The 16,656-nt window shown below is 40.4% G+C and overlaps 1 protein-coding gene across 4 annotated transcripts in view; it reads left to right on the top strand.

The window, feature by feature from the left end:
* Positions 1-4,786: 4,786 nt before the first annotated feature.
* LOC111240114 (endophilin-A1-like) overlaps positions 4,787-16,656 on the top strand; it is a 36,024-nt gene continuing 24,154 nt past the window's right edge. For 2 of the 4 annotated variants that reach the window (XM_022770094.1, XM_022770093.1), the window contains exon 1: positions 4,787-5,016. In XM_022770094.1, coding sequence (XP_022625815.1) covers positions 4,972-5,016 — 45 coding nt within the window. In that variant the 5' untranslated portion in view covers positions 4,787-4,971. The remainder of the gene's footprint in view (positions 5,017-16,656) is intronic. The other 2 variants (XM_022770095.1, XM_022770092.1) reach the window with 1 other exon arrangement.

The following is a 16,656-nucleotide window of genomic DNA, read 5'->3' as shown; positions in this document are numbered from 1 at the left end:
TCAAAGGTGAATAGAAATAAGCAGGGAAATGTGATTCACATGTGTTTTACAGATACAGGTAATGAATGCAACTTACTGTGAAAGTTAAGCAGGTGCTCCTTGGCAAAACTACCATTGTAAAAGTAATGTAAAAAATTAAACACAGCAATTAAGATAATTAAGGATTCCAAGGCGATCCCAAGCCCAGTGTTTTGTGTCTGCCCCTATCCTCCTAACCTCCACTGGGAGGCGTCCTGATCAGTCACCCAAACCACCTGAACTATAATATATAACTATATATAAGGTGCTGCAAATGTATGAGCTTCAGGCTTGACCCATTATGGTGAGTCCAAGTGTAGAATTTTTGTTTGGCAACAAAGAGACTGAGCTGTAAGATGACTGAGGAAGTGAAGGCAAGGCCTTGCTGTTATAATCAGCGGAGGAGAACTGTTGCCCTCAACCGAGAATATAAGGATGATGTAAGGAACCAGACGACATGCGCATTGTGGGCAGCCCAGAGCTGAAAGGGTGAAATGACGTTTTGTCCATTTCTCTGGTAGAGGTCACTAAGGTAATCAAAATGTGTGCATCGGCACGTGTGGATGAGATTCACTCTCAGATGTTGACAGCTGTGGATTTGTCGGCCTGTCTTAGTTCACATGCCTTACCGATGTCATGCAGAGGTAACGATCAGTATGAGTGCTTACTAATTGACAAAGATGGGTGATGTACCCTCTTTAAAAAAAGAAGAGTACGGGAGGGTGTACCCCGGTCTTTGGGGTATCGCACTGCTCAGCCCTCTCAGGAAAGATTATGCCACAGTACTGGAAGGGATGACCCAGCCAACTGCAATGCAAATGCAGTCCTAGTCATGGAAAACATCTTCACTAGAGAGCTGGTTCATAGATACAAGAGGGGTCAGGCAGGTTAAACCATTCAGTCTACATACTGTATGTTTTGTGAAGTTGGTCAAATCTTATGATCAAGTCCTTGGGGTCACTTACAGGTTTTGCCATAGGTGTGTGTGCTGACATGACTATTGCCATCCAGTAAATAGATGAGGAGCTGTCTGTCTCTGCACTAAGCACTTTCTTGGTGATGGTGAGCTTCACAAATTGTTTATATTTAACATTAACACAATCTTTAAACTCAGCTGAGAAGCAAGGAGTGTTTAGTTTTGTAACCTCAGGATTGCATCTCTGCTTTTGGCAAATGATACAGTTCTGTAGACCTCATTACACTGTGACCTCCAGGTCTAATTGAGATTCAACACTTCCAAGTCTGAGGCCACACCGCTCTGCTGAAAAATGGTGGGTAGCCCCCTCAGGTTGGGCATGAGTTGCTATCCCAAGTGAGAGACTTCAAGTATCTCTTTCATATGAGGATGGAAAATCAGATTGATAGTTATTTTCATGATATTGATTATTGACGATCTGCAGGTGAGGGTTATCTGTCTGTCTGAGTGGCACAGAAAACAGATTTTGTCTTAGATGAAGCTTATCTAGTGTCGGCACTCAACATATCCTGCAAAGCTTTAAAATAATTCCTATAATCAGGTTATAATTATGAAAGAAGAAATTGTCATTACCACAGACTTAAGTAGTACAAAAAAAAATATCTGGAAATAAATATTACATGTAAAATCACCCCCTCTTTCTGTACACGAACATGCTACTGATATGTGAAGCAGAAACTGCTACTACTCCAACTTTCAGTCAGTGCTGGTGACAAAGATGAGACCAGTGGTCAGTGTAATAAAGTTAATGGCAACAATATAATATTTCACTTGAGCTCAGCCTCCATCTGTCTGTACAGCACAGGTGAGATTTATCGTCTCCCAAGTTAAGACAAATGGACACTCACCTCGGGCCACACACGCACATACAGCTCACTGAGCCGTGGGACCGAGTACTTTATCAGAGCTGCCCGCCGAGGCCAGCGAGCAGGAAAACTGAGCAAAGAACTGCACTCAGGTCACTGTCAGCCAGTTTGATGCATCACTCATACTTTCTCTGTTCGCCAGTAAGAGCCCCTCAGACAAAATAAATGTTTGACATGCAAGGTTGCTACAGTGCATCTGATATAGACTTGTATGTGTGCTGTTTTCACCTTGGAACTTGTGTAATACAGCTCACTGTGTGTTGCATGGCAGTTTAACGTTTATCGTCAATGGTGCATCATTTCTTGCCACTAGATGGTAGCAAAACATCATAGTTTGTGATTATACATTTACTGGGCTGTGGACAGGTACTGTGCATGGGCCTGCATAATATAACATACGAAACTTTAAATTTTATAGCTGTTTGCATAAAATATTCTATAGACTTAGGATATTGAAATTTAGTTTTGAAAGTTTGACTCTTAAAAATGTATTCTTGTTATAGGTCTATTGCCCATGGTGGCCCATACATCAACTGTATGTGACCTAATTACCATTGCATTTTGATAGCTGCTGTCAATGGCACATTTTCAGGATTACCTTTTGACATTTAACTGAAAGCATCATCTTGTCTTTGTTGTCTTGGTGTAGATAGATCCATGACAGATAATTCTGGTTTTGTTTTTCCGTCTGTCTGAATGTGTGTTCAGAAATTAGCCAGAAGATGGCGCCACTAACACGACAAATGCATCCATTAATTGTTAAGTAGCTCTGTTTTAAATCTTTCTACTGTGTAATGGATTTGATCATTACAAGAGTGGAGAATTGAAAAAAAATTAATTATCAAAAAATTAATTATCATATTTCATTAAATAAACCACAATGATGATAACTGAGCTGGCACTTCAGGACCTAAGAAATGAATCGTAAAATAGATAAATCTTTTTTCAAAGGAAATATGCACGTGTATTTAACTGTTAATGTTATATACACCTGCGCATTGTGTACTGTGTGGGTTGGTTCCCCACAGAACAGTCTAACAGTCAAAACACCGCAGCTGCAGGAACAGTCGTAGCTTTTTACATTATGAAAGTTAACATACAGTAACATTTCCATTCCCTGCACTCAGTCTGTGTATACATAATTATACACATTAATGACAGTCGTTACTAATTATGTGCACGTTTTGTGTTTGCCTTTCATCACCTGGCAGTTACGATTCAGGATCAACAGAGATCAGTTGTATTAAAGGCTTTGATAATATTTGAAGATAAATAAATATAACACTTCACAAATGAGTTATATCCTAAAGGTTGGATGTGTCATTGGCTGTAGAGTTTCTTTCTTACATGGAAACATCCTCAAATATACCGCCTCGGTTTGTTGTAGCCTATAAGGTCACGGAAACAGATATGGCCATATTTAGGATTTGATTTGTCTATTTTGTGATCGTCACTCCTCATTCCAGGGCTGTGGTATTGGCCATATGGGATGCGTCTCTGACTGTCTGCCCGCCCAAGTATTCCTACCAAAATCGTCCAACCATCTGGCGTCGAGGGACAGCGGCTGAGCTGACACATTGGGGATTTCTCAGCTTTAATTCAGAACCACAGGTCGCATTACTCCTGGAGTTTCGTGTTTAAATATGTATATGTACTTTTAAATACTAAATACGAATTCCCTTGTATGCATTGTTTTGTGTTCCAGTGTTACAGTGCGCGTGTGTGCAGAGCTAATGCCCACTTTAAAGCTCACAATCCCACTGTTGGTCATAGGCGAATGTTAAAAAATCTAATTTAATTCGCTTGGACATAAACCTCGTCCACACTGTCCCATATTGCGGCATAGCAGCTATAGTGCCAAAGTGTTTTGTGCCATTACGCATAACCGTTACGCACTAGTCGGTTGTATGAATTAATTTACGACTTTTTTGTCTGACTGGTGACACTAGTAGGTCGAGTTTATAATTTGATATGTTTTAAGCGATTCTTATTCCCTCGTTTGATTTGCATACTTGAGAATCTTATTGTCCACCGGAATGTGGGAAGTTATCTGAAGCTTCACACAATGAGACGTAAATAGCACTAACAAACAACATGATTTAAAGACAGAAATACAGTTGACAAAAAAATGTCTTCACAAGGTCCATAAAATCTGTATTGAAGTTGAAGTGTTTAGGGAAATAATCAGCTGCTGTTTCCAGGATCAAGGCATACATACAGTTATTGAAGAATAATTAAATAAATACAGTGCCTATTTCACTGATAGAATAGGACGTTAGTTAGTTAGTTAGTTAGTTAGTTAGTTAGTTAGTTAGTTAGTTAGTTAGTTAGTTAGTTAGTTAGATCGTAGTGGGGCTTGAGTCTCCTGGTTGATGGTCGCTGTCCATGGTGCTGAAGACGTTAGCGCACTACTGAAGCTCTTCTGCTTGTCTACAGGTTATTAAGTATCATTTTGAGGTCAAGTAACAAAACTAATTTGGCACACAAGTGTTTTTGCAGCCTTTACTTATTTATTATTTCTTCATTTATTCATTTATTTATTTCTCTTTAATCCACCAGAAATTTATAGCCCATAGATATCTTGGAGACAGTGCGCAGCCATCACGTCAAAGGACCGGCAAACTAAATCACAGTTTGCGGGTTTCTAACCTTGAGATTAAAGCAAGGTAATGTTGTTTTTTTCTCGGTATCGCTTCATCTCGATGTCAGCTTAAAGCTCAATTTATTGTAGAACTAATTTTATGCCGCCGTCCCCCGGTTCGTTCTTCCCGCAGACTGTCGTCCTCGTCCTTCTACTAAACGAGCTTAGATTAGAAATACCTCAGCCTCCTTTTAGAGTGTCCAGTCCAGCCTTAGCGAGGAGGCGGCCGCTTTAAAAGGAGCTGGCTCCGACGTCAGCGCCGTTTTGGACGCGTGTGGGTTTGACATCCAATAGCCTGATCGAGGCTTTAGTCAGCCCCTTTCTCACAGGAGATCCCTCTGGTGAAGACAAACGTAGACAGGGGTAATAGCCACGGCTGCAAAGAGCATCACCAGATACAGTTAGGACCGAGATTTCCTCCTCACACAACTGCAGTTTATCATAACAGCTATAACCACCGTGTAGCCACCATGTCTGTAGCGGGGCTGAAGAAGCAATTCCACAAAGCCACTCAGGTAAGAGGAGGCGACGTCCTGGTCTCACCAGGTCTCACTAGATCTTCATGCTAAAGTGTTACGTTGTTTGAAAGTGGCGGAGTGGTGTTTGACTCTTATTGTTTTTAAATGAACTCCTGCTGCTGCACTCATATGTAGTAGGTAGTATAACCTCTAATTCAGATGCACATTGCTGTCCTGGTGCTGAAACGCACTCCACTGTAAAGAGTGGCGTGATGCAGCATTGCACCAATAGAATAATTTATTACTCATGCTTTACTATGCAGCCTCCGTTTCAATATTCTGCGGTTATTTGATGCATGAAGGGAAAACACGAGATGACTGGCCGCACTCAATGCCATGTTTCTGTGTGGCCGTCTGGGAGGCAGATGGCACAACAATGTGATGACAGTAATGTCGGGGACGTCAGTTCCTCTCAGTACCCTTCAGATGACATTCCGAACCAGCAGAGCTGCAGCTCATGGCAGCCGCAAGCTGTAGCCCTATATGAAGCACGGTTTAATTCGGTGTTTCTTTCGACCAACCACAGTGGGAACTCCAACACGCACCGTGTTATGCAATCATTAAGTGCGCCTTGGCGGAAATCCGCTCCTACCAGCAGCGGCACGCCATGACCTCGGCGCCCTCTAAATGCACTCATCGCCAATTGCGGGACACAAGTGATGAATGAAATAACGCCCTCCCCACCTAATGCTGAATCATCTCTTAATGTCAGATGTGAGCACAGTGCATATGAAAATATTCAGTTCAAGGTTTTCTTCTTTCTTCCTTCTTCCTTCTTCATCCCACCCATTTCAGTTTCTCAGCTATTTTATTCCCCAGAGCTTAGACTGGAAGTTTAACCATCATTAACTTTGAGCCAACAAGAGTGATGGCCATTGATGACCAATGATCCTAAATGTGATCTTGATGGTCAAAGGCACGGGCAGATCTGTCCCTGCAGCTCTCCACTATCTCCAGGGCTTTGAGTGACTTTTATTTCCGGTGCTAGCTGAGAGCTCTAGGGGATCTTAGGGAGGTTGTCCGTTTCTAGGGGTGAGTCACAGGAACACTGACAATCAGCCTCAGGCTCCACACAGCAGGACACCCAGAGCCTGGCTTACTCACTCACACACACACACACGCTCCTATGTCCCTACTTCTTCTCCAGTTCACCCAGTCTCCAGTTAGCCTTAGTTACAGCCCCCACTTTGCACCATTCCTCATCTTTATAAGAAATTGAGATAGGGGAAAGTAATGACTTAATTGTGACACTAATAATAGCATGTCTGTTGAAGGTCACTGGCTGTAGATATTAAACTCTCTTAATTTCATTTTAGACTTGAAAAACTGAGAATAAGTAGCGATTTGCAAGGTCAAAATAACCGGGACCCAATATGGTGATACAACAGAGGCTAGTATTGTATTTTAGTTGATTTATGCTGCAATTACTCGTTTACATTCACTCATTTGTCATTTATATTGTTGTTAATGTCACAATGACATTTGAGAGGCTTGTGGAGATGATTAAAGCCAGATACAAGAACGTTGTGATTACATTTCCAGTGCATGTTTTTGAATGTCAGCAGATCACAAATAAAACATAAAACATACCTAGGAGTAGCATCATATTCATGGATTACACAAAAAGAAAAAGCACTGGAAATGCTCGCGTTCTGCTGTTAAGACACTTCTCAGTTTTAATCAGGAGCTGGTTTGATCAGATTGGAAGTAGACTGCAGTCCACACAGGGCATTAGATGGCTGCACAGATTGTGTTAATTCTGTGTGATGAGTCTATTGTCACTCATTAGCAGAGCCATCTCTCTCCCTGTAGTAGATTTCTCTACTGCCTTAAATGTATCTTTGTGTGTGTGAGGTGGGGGTACATATTAACATTTATATATATGTGTGTGTGTGTGTGTGCATGCGCACAAAGAGATGTAGTCAAGTGTGAAAATACGTCACCATCTTTACACAGCACCGTCTTCATTACTCAGTTTTATTCCCAATGTGATTCAGCCAGCTCTAGGCTCAGAGTTAGCTATCTCTGTGGTTTCCTGCTGTCTGTTCCTCAACATTACACCCCCTACCCCTGTTTAAACACACACACACACACACACACACACACACACACATTTCTTCTTCTTCCCCAGACTCCCAGTGGCAGAAGGCTCCTCTCAACCCCTCTGTTCCTGTGCCACAGTCCTGTAATCCAGGCCCAGACTCACATAGGCAGTGACCCAGCAATCTGGCCACTTGCACACACATATATAGACACACAGACACATTGCCAAACCATACTTTGGCAAGAGCCCCCACCCAACACAAGAAGAGGAGGTCAGGAGATTAAGGGTTGAGACCAGGGATTTAAAAGAATCGGATAGTGATTTGACAGAATGGATATCTGCATTCACACCACTTATTTTACACAAGATGTACAATCATTGCCTCTTTTCTCATTGTCATAAATTAATGCAGTTAGCAAGGGCCAACATGTATAAAATTAAAGCTGCAATAATAAGTCAATTAATCAATTAGCAGATTGACAGAAAAGCTGCAGTTATTGATTTAAGCAAAAAAAAGCAAAAAGCCAAAAATGTTCTTGTTGCAGCTCCTGCAGTGTGAGAATTTTCTCTGTTTCTGTTGTAAATTGAATATCTTTGAGTTCTGGACTGTAGCTTGGCCAAAACAAGACATGATGATGATGTTAACAAGGACTCTGAGAAAAGGTGATGGGCATTTCTCACAATTTCCTGACATGTTACAGATCAATCAATTAAACGACGAAATGGTCTTCAGATTCATCAGTAATGAAAATAATGGTTAGATGCCCTAGATAAAACCCTCTATCATATCAGATGCGAACAGTTAATGTTCATTGATTTGCAACATTACGCAGATATTAAAGGAACAGTTATCTTAGCATAGTCATTATGGCAAAGTCTCTGATGAAATTCATATTGTTTCATGAAATATATTATCTACCACTCAGGACAGCAGGACAAGGCCTCTTAGTCTTAATGTCTATAATGATGTAAGATATCAAGTTGAAAAAAAACAAATGCAACCACAATGGCATCGGACTGGTTTATATGCAAATTGGAACAGATTGCAAATCCTAAAACGCTGCATTGACCTTATAGCCCTATGCGTCACTAATTGCTAATTAGCAGTCCAGCTTTGTCTGAAGTTAAGTGTTCATCAGCTGCTTTGTGAGAGACAGAAAATCCTCAGTCTTATGCATGGAGGCTCACAGCATTTCTTCATTTTAGACTTTATGGACTCTGCTGAGAGAAACGGCTCATAAAAGACAGAATGCCATGAAGTGATTGGGATTTTATGAGATCCGCACACACATGCTCACACACATGCTCACACAACCTCAGTTTCACCTTCTTACATACATCACTGGGTTATTTATTTCACACAATCACACTTTTCTCTGACAGAAGACATCTCTCTTTCTCTCTCTCTCTCTCTCTCTCTCTCCCTCTCTCTCTTTCTCTCTCTCTCTCTCTCTCTCTCCCCCTCTCTCTTTCTCTCTCTCTCTCTCTCTCTCTCTCACTCACTCACTCACTCACTCAAGGACACTGGGGCTCAGAGTGGTGCATTAATAACGGGGGCCATTTTAAAAAGAATGGAAGCACAGGGCATGAAGGGTAAAACCCAGTAGGTCCACTAGAAATTGTTTTTTCAAAAATGTATTTGCTTATTAACCAAGAAATCCATTACTCACTTTCACTGTGGACTATGTAATAAAGTGATATAACTCTGTATACTCTGTACTTAGAAATGGTTTGTATGATGACTGTAATATCTACTCAACTAATGGTTCAGAAAAGTAGGCAAACTGTGTAGTGCAACAGTCACTTCTCGCCGTTATATTTTAATCAAACCCAAGTTTAAATACCAGTTTTTTATTTATCTTAAGGCTGCAGAGAGCAGGTTTCATCTCAATCGAGTGAGCGTGTGCTGCCAGCAGGAAGACAAAAATGTGTTCATTAAATAGAAGCTGCAGTAGAGAGAGACTAGATGAAAGGGATGGCAAGAAAGCTTGAGAAAGTGTGCCAGCGTGAGTGAGAGAGAGGCAACAAAAAGAACAGTCTTTGGGGGTTTGGGGCTCGCAGCTTTTCCAGATAAATGGTTGTTTTGCGTCTTGTCAATGTCAGAAAGAGGCTGACAAGTTTCCTCCCAAGTTCAGCTGGTTCTGGATTTAAGTCATGTATAAATGTACTGCGTCTAAAGCACCTTTAGTTTGTTTTTTGTTTTTTGTTAATGTCAGGTTAGAGACACTAAGAGATAGTTGCATCTTTAAGCACTGTTAAATTCATAACTATGGGAGAGCTTTTTGTCCATGTGATTTTAGTCCTACTTTACATCACAATTGCACTTTGGATCCTGGAGACAGCCTATTATTCTTAAGTAGGTGCAAATTAGTCTACTTTCCACAAGAATTTCATAAGGTGTGATGTTATTATGAGACATATCACATGGTGAATTCCAGGTAGCAACATCACCCATTATCTTTTGGAAATGAGCTCTTCAGCCGTTTTAACATGTTACTGAGAAAAGCTGGAAAACACAGCCAAGACAGCTTTGAGGAACAGCTGTACGAGCTGCATGAGGTCTCATGAGGTCTATGTCAGTTGTGGCCTGTAATGGAAACAAATCTGTAGCCACTGCATGTACTGCATTGCACTGCATGTAACATGTGTGATTGTTGGAATCCACATCTGTCTGTGCAGTGTTAGGCATTGTAGAATCAAGAACCAGCGATGAAATTTGGGCAGGGTATATTTCTTACAGCGGATAATAGAGCAGTAATCCTTTATTTTGTAGTCAGCCTTGGTTCGACAAGAGGTTTCCCAGTGTGTGTGCTGAATACTAATGCCAGTGCTACACGTCTTACCCTCATTGTATTATGTGTAGCATTTCGATTTGTCAACTGAAAACCGTCTCATTTCATTTTGTAGCTTAAAGGCAAATAATTGAGTATCAGGGACTTTTTTTTCTTGGTCCATTTAAATGTAATTCTTTATGTATGTGTGCACATTCAGGCATGTTCAGCATTGCTTTCCTTAGAAAAGGGTATGCAGTGTGCAAGCGTGCATGTGAGTGTGCATTGATGTAGATCCGTGCGTGCCCATGGACAGCAGTGGGGTCCTTGGATGTGGCTGACGCCTGCAGGGCTTTAGGGCAGCAGATTGTGAGTGGGTGACTCATCCAGCCTGGATCCTCACTAGGCCTACTGCAGTGCAGCGTAAAACAGATCCAGCTGGGAGATAACAGATGGGGTGGGAGGGACAAAAAGAGTGAAGCAAGGAAAGGGAGATAAGAGCAGACAAGAAACGGGGGAAGAGAGGGAGATGGAAAGCACCCTTGAGCAGGTAGGGAGTGGCAGAGAGATATAGGAAGAATTCAGCCAAGAGATACTGAAGGCGTGAGCAGGAGGAGGGACTGAGCCAGGTCAAACGTTGGAGAACAGTCGATCTGCAGGGATTTACTTTCAAGCTTAGGAGAAATTTCCACCAGGCAGAATTTTGTCAGTGGACCTTGGTACAAAGCCAGTCTATCTTATTTTTTTTTATCTCTTTTTTTAATTAACAATTCTGGGAATGGCTACAACAACTGTTTTCTTTATCAGTTAATCTGGCCATTAGTTCCTCAATTAATCATCTAATCGTCTATAAAATGTTGTCAGAAAAAGATTAAAAATGCCTATCAAAAATGTGCCAAAGGGGTCATCTACTTGTTTTGTCCAACCAAGAGACCAAAACCAAAAAATATATAGTTTACTACAATGAATGATAAACAAAAGTATTACTGGGTGATGTCTGTGAAGTGTGTCAGTCATCCTGGTCAAGTATGTAGTTGTGTTTGTAGTATACAGTAACTACCCTATTGCCGGACAAGAACATCAATATCAGATGATTCAGTAGACAATCAAATTATGTTCAATGACAACATTTTTAAAATTTCTTGCTTTCTACAAAAGTTTTAGTATTGATTAGAAAATATTATGTTTATAATAACTGTGATGGGACACAGACTCCACCCTCCTGCATGAAAGTCAATTGTGCTATACACATCCACCATTCTGACCCCGACACCTTTACTATCCCCACCTCACCACACATGTGGCACACTTTTTCCTGCATTGGCACTGAAACTTGGCATTAGATGGAAATCATGATGTACGGAATCATCCAATATAGTTCCTAGGGATAGTGGGCTGAGTATCAGCTGCAGACCTCATGCTTCATGTCTGCCATGTGCTCATGAGTCAGAGGACAAAGACACAGTGTTGAAGTAGTCTCCTAAGAATTGAATGTTCTTGTCCCAGGCAACCCAGTGCATCCAGCTTTTGCCAAGTTTGGATCAGCAATGCAGCAAAAGTGATGCTGCACTGGATCGAGTCCAGCAGTACAGAACCTGCAGCAATGTACCTCCCATCCTTTTATCTGGATTTATTTCCTTCCCTTACACTGCCGCTATTACTCTTCTCTTCACTCATCACTTGCTTGTCATTCGCCTTCCAGCTTAAAAAAAGAGTTTTTACTTCCCACAGTAGAGCCCTTTATCAGAAATGTCTCCATCAGGAGACCTTTTCCCTGGCTGCTCTGCTGTCCTTTGCTTGGTCTTGCTAAACAGGCATAAATTTCCTTGAGCCCTTTGACAAGTGCAAACAGCAAAACTTTCTCAGATATTTGTTCCTGGCTGCTGAAGGCTGCTCACTTCCTAAAGTTTTCAAACAGGGAAATCTTTCACTGGTTCTCAGACATGTTTCTCTATTTATTAAGCCAGCAGTGACAGTTTTTTGACTAGTGAAGTGTAAAATGTCACCTCCATTGCCTCACCTCCAACAAATATTCCCATTCATTTCCCTGACAGTGCATTAATCCTCATCCAACATTACAACAATGAGTTTTTGTCTGTTGACTCCTGATCATGTGAAAAACATGACTCACCACCTCCAGAGGTGCTACTACACATTGCAATAGAAATGTGTAGCCAGAAACAAGACAATGACAAGTCTGACATTCTGTATAGCTCAATAAATCCCATCAACTTAGTGAAACTATTGAATGGAAGAGGAAGAACTTTGAATAAACAGTCAGCGGTATCACTTTTTACAGGAGTGCACATGCAGTTGCCAGAGGGTTGAAAACTGGACTGTGGAGTCCTCAGTGTTCTGACGTCAGCTTTGTTCTGGAGGTTAATAGCAGACGGACACGGGCTGTACCAGTCCTATTCTTAGCTTGTCCTGTGGTTAGATGCTGTCGGCACATTTTGAATTTTTTTTTTTGAATAAGAGCACTGGAGAGGGGTAAACTCATTAAATGTTCTCATCCAGAAAAAAAAAAAAAATCTGAATGAATGATTTTTAGCCAGTTTCATATCTGTCAAAGAAGAAGGATGTGCTGAGTGATGAAAAACTTTGGTGCATGGTGTTGCTGCAGATTTATTCATTCCTTTTCTGACAGTGACAGTCACTTGAGGTTTTTTGTTTTGTCTTTGGAAAGTAAGCTGCTGTTCATTGCTGACCCTGGTTTCTCTCTTCTCTTTTCCTCTCCCTTCTTTTCATCCTCCCTCTCTCAGCATCAGTATTCAGGCCATGGTTGATGTTTTATTCAGGACTGGTATATTATATATTCTGGGCATCAACCACTGCAGGAGAGACGGGCGATGGCTTGAGGCTTGAAAAGGGGAATTCTCTGAACCTGTTATTAAGCATTAGGAAAAGGTTTGCCTTATCAAACATGATTAATGGAAAACTAGGGTTGGCCCTTTTGTTTTCATTTTCCCTTTAAAATATGCTTTTAAAGATATTGACCATCAGTATGACTTGAAGTAACTGAAATTCAGCAATATTGCACAACAAAATAATATATTAGGTTTTTCTTTACCTCTATACACACACATACACACACACCTACCTCGACTTCAGGGACATTTAGGTCACTTCATTATTACCCAAATCTATAACCCAGAAGCCTGCAGTACACGCTCCTCAAAACCCATGGACCGCGTTGGTTATTGGCTTTTGTTATAGCTGCAGACATGGTGTGGATATAATGAAGGGCAATGCAGCATCATTTGCCGATATGGATGTGTTTACAGCCCCAGAGACCTTGTACAAGGTATTGTCTGTCATGTGTAGTGCATAAACACAGGATTAAAGGTCAATGATCAGACTGAGGTCATGAAACAAGTCACACAACACAATCGTGTTTCAGGGCAAGGTTTGAAACAGAAAAACGTTTTTGTATTAATGAAGTTATATAGTTGTAACACATCATACTAAACAAGACAAGAAAAGAACTGAGCCGTAATGCTGATTGTAGAGCAATTAATAATGCAATTGTGTGACAATCAAAGTGTTAGATGGACAAAAGTTGTTTTGGTAGCAGTAATGATGTAATAACTGGCCAGAGGGTGGTGTCAAAATAAAGGTCTTTTGCAACTCATTTCACAGGGGTGTGCCTTGTTGAGAGCATGGAAGTATTTAGAGATGTGTGTGTGTGTGGCAGTACTATGCAGTCTATTTGTGTGGCGGTGGTGTAAACAGAAAAGTTATCATCATTAGTCTTGGCTCCATGGATGCTAATGACGGTCGGTCAGTTGGCCCACCAAAAATATTATCAGATGGATTGCCATGGAATTTGTACAGATATTCAAGATCCCCAGTGGATGAATCCTAATGACTTTGTTGAGCCCTTGATTTTTGCTCTTGCGCTACCAGCAGGTTGAGATTTGTTGTTATTGAGTGAAATGTTTCAACAACTATTGGATGAATTGGTGTTAAATTTAGTACATGTATTCATGTCCGCCTCAGGATGAATTGTAATCACTTTGGTGATCATCAGGTTGAAATATCAATTTATACCTGCAAAAATGTGACATTCCCATCAGACTCAGATGTGCTTTGTGTTTAGAGCAAATGCTAGCATGCTAACACAACAAACTGAGAGGAGAACAAACCTGCATAAATTTAGTGTGTTAGCATTTTCATTGTCAGCATGTTTACAAGCCGACATTAGCATTTAGCTCAAAGCACTTTTGTGCCCAAGTACAGCCTCACAGAACCATAAGGATCCCTGTGTGCTGTTAAGTCTTGTCTCTGAAGATTTAGGCATGAACTAATATTATAGTTCTGCTTGTATATCATCAGTGTTTCAATCAGTGCAAAATAGCAGTAAGCACACAATATAGCTGAGGCTGATGGGAATGTAACTGTGAAGGTATCTGGTCACAAATCAGTCTGTTAGACCGACATTGACATGAATGACATCCTTAATCAGGCACAGCAAGCATGGCTTAAAAAATAGTTGAGCAAAATAGAATGAAAGCATATAACAGGAAAGGAAGGAAGCAGAGGAAAGATGATGGAGAGCGGGAATAAAGTGTATAGCAGAGAGCAGGAAGAGATGAGAGGAGGGCTTAATGGAGTTAAGGGGAGAGAAGAGGAGGATGTTGGGAAAAAAAGACGAGGGGAAGCTGTGCTTTCATGCAGCTGTAGCATCAGGCCCTCAGTCTAATGCCTAATTTTACTGATGAAGGGACAGTAATGAGGGGTAGGAGGGAAGAGGACATGCTTTATTGTATTTACATGTCTGCTAAAGAGGGTGTCCAACAGTCTTGTGGGCGGACAGGATACATGTTCCCCCACTAAGAAAAAAACAAAAGCAAAAACATGTAATCTGATCTCAGTCATGGACACACAGTAAACTCAGTCGGCGTCCTCCCACCAACTGCAGAGTTGAGACTGAATGGCTCGTCAGGGATTATATTCAGATTAATCAGAGCACAGTGACTTTGCATTATATTGGAGCTGTGTGTGACTCAGAATCAAGCACTGCAGCAGTAATCTGTGAAACGTGCTGCATGTGCCGGACCAGACCGCCAAACGTACCATGTGATGGGGTCAGAGATTTTATGACTCCTCCTTGCTGTTTTTATCAGAGGAGTATTTTTAGTTGATTTAATCTGGGGATGTCAGTCCTCACATGTAATTTTGAAATTCTCACAAGCTTCAATTCATTTTAGATTAAAAAATACTCAAAAATGTGTAATGATGATCATTTGAAGAGACAGGCACAGTATGTAAGCTCCGTTTTGGTATAATTCACTAAATATAGGCTACTTAACTTTTATTATATATAGTAATCAATTTTAAAAACCTCTTACTATTATGTCATAATTGCTCTGTTATTGTTTATTATGCAGCTGATTAATGAGTAATTTAATCACGCTGGTGCTTTGCATAAACAAGCCTCTTCATCATCTTCCTGACTTGTGCTACAGGCTGAATGATAAACAAAGTGATTTTTCTGTAACACCACCCACCGCCTGAGCTGTGGATTAGACACCTAAGCATTAGGTGCATCAACAGCGGTTTATTACCAGTGTTGCGAAGAGCTTCACCTATTGTTGCATTTACAATACAGGGGGTAATAATATGCCCTCTGAGCAACGTTACTTCTTCAGTGCAGACAGTGACTCGCTATCGGAAAGTGACATGATGGTCCGGTCTGACTGGGGCTAACTGGATAGCATGCTAACTTCAGTAGAAGGAAAGACAAATGAAGGTTTGATGCTGAACTCGCAACGTTTCGTTTAGACTGTCAAATAAACAGCTGTTAATGCAAACGTTGGCTTTGTATCAATAGCAGCACTTATACACAGCTCCTTTTAAGGATGAAAATCCTGGGAAAGGAGTCTAAACACAATTTCAATTGATAAGATTTTAGTTTTTGTCCCAGTCTTAGAAGTTATTGTGCATCTGTCTTCATAAAAAACACCAATACCTGTATCATGAATGTTTAGAGCTACAAAAGACAGACTGTAAAATGTGAAAGGTCCTTATAAATGTGTACAATTACATTATAGTGTGTTATAAGCAATTTAATAAGCATTTGTATACCGCTTATAAATGCTAAATAAGTGGACTTAAAGTAATGTGGTACCATCATAGCAAAACCAAAATATAATACATTATTTTCATACAATTTTGTCATTTTCTTTTTAGCTTCTTTTTTGGGCAAATTATGCTTTTATTTTCAAGCTTTTAAACTATATCTTAACACCTTCACTTTAAGAAGAGATTTTAGAAATATAAGATAGAGCTTTCAATACCAACCTTTAAGCCCACATAGACAAGAAGATCCTAAAATTCTCTGAGGGAAAATGGAAAATATAACATCTGCAGCACCATGACAACTGAGCAAACTACATCTGCTGAGGAAGAATCTGTGATTTGACTGAACGCTCCAGAAAACTGCTAATTGAGCTTGTGTGATTGTTTTGTGTGACCCTGTTTCCAGGGTCAAGAACAGGCTTTCAATTTAAACCTATACAGATACGAGCAAATACACTGTTATATGCTGACTTCTTGCCTTCCATTTTGCAGTCTGTTGTCTTGTTATATATAGCACTGAGACATATTGACTAAAATAGATTCGCAATTTAATACATTGATTTACAGGCATTAGTAAGAGACCAGGTCAGATGCAGGTCATTTATTGAATTCTCTGTTACTATACTGGAACATAATCTGGATTTTGTCAACCTTTTTGTAAATAATCTCCTGTAGTTTACAATGTTTTCACTCCAAATTGTTTAATGTAACATTTTAAAGTATTATTTTTATTATCATTAT

Source organism: Seriola dumerili, unplaced genomic scaffold (assembly GCF_002260705.1).
Source record: "Seriola dumerili isolate Sdu_G_001 unplaced genomic scaffold, Sdu_1.0 BDQW01012242.1, whole genome shotgun sequence".
Lineage (NCBI taxonomy): Eukaryota > Metazoa > Chordata > Actinopteri > Carangiformes > Carangidae > Seriola > Seriola dumerili.
Note: the sequence above shows the minus strand (reverse complement) of the source record. Positions and strands in the feature narration are given on the sequence as shown.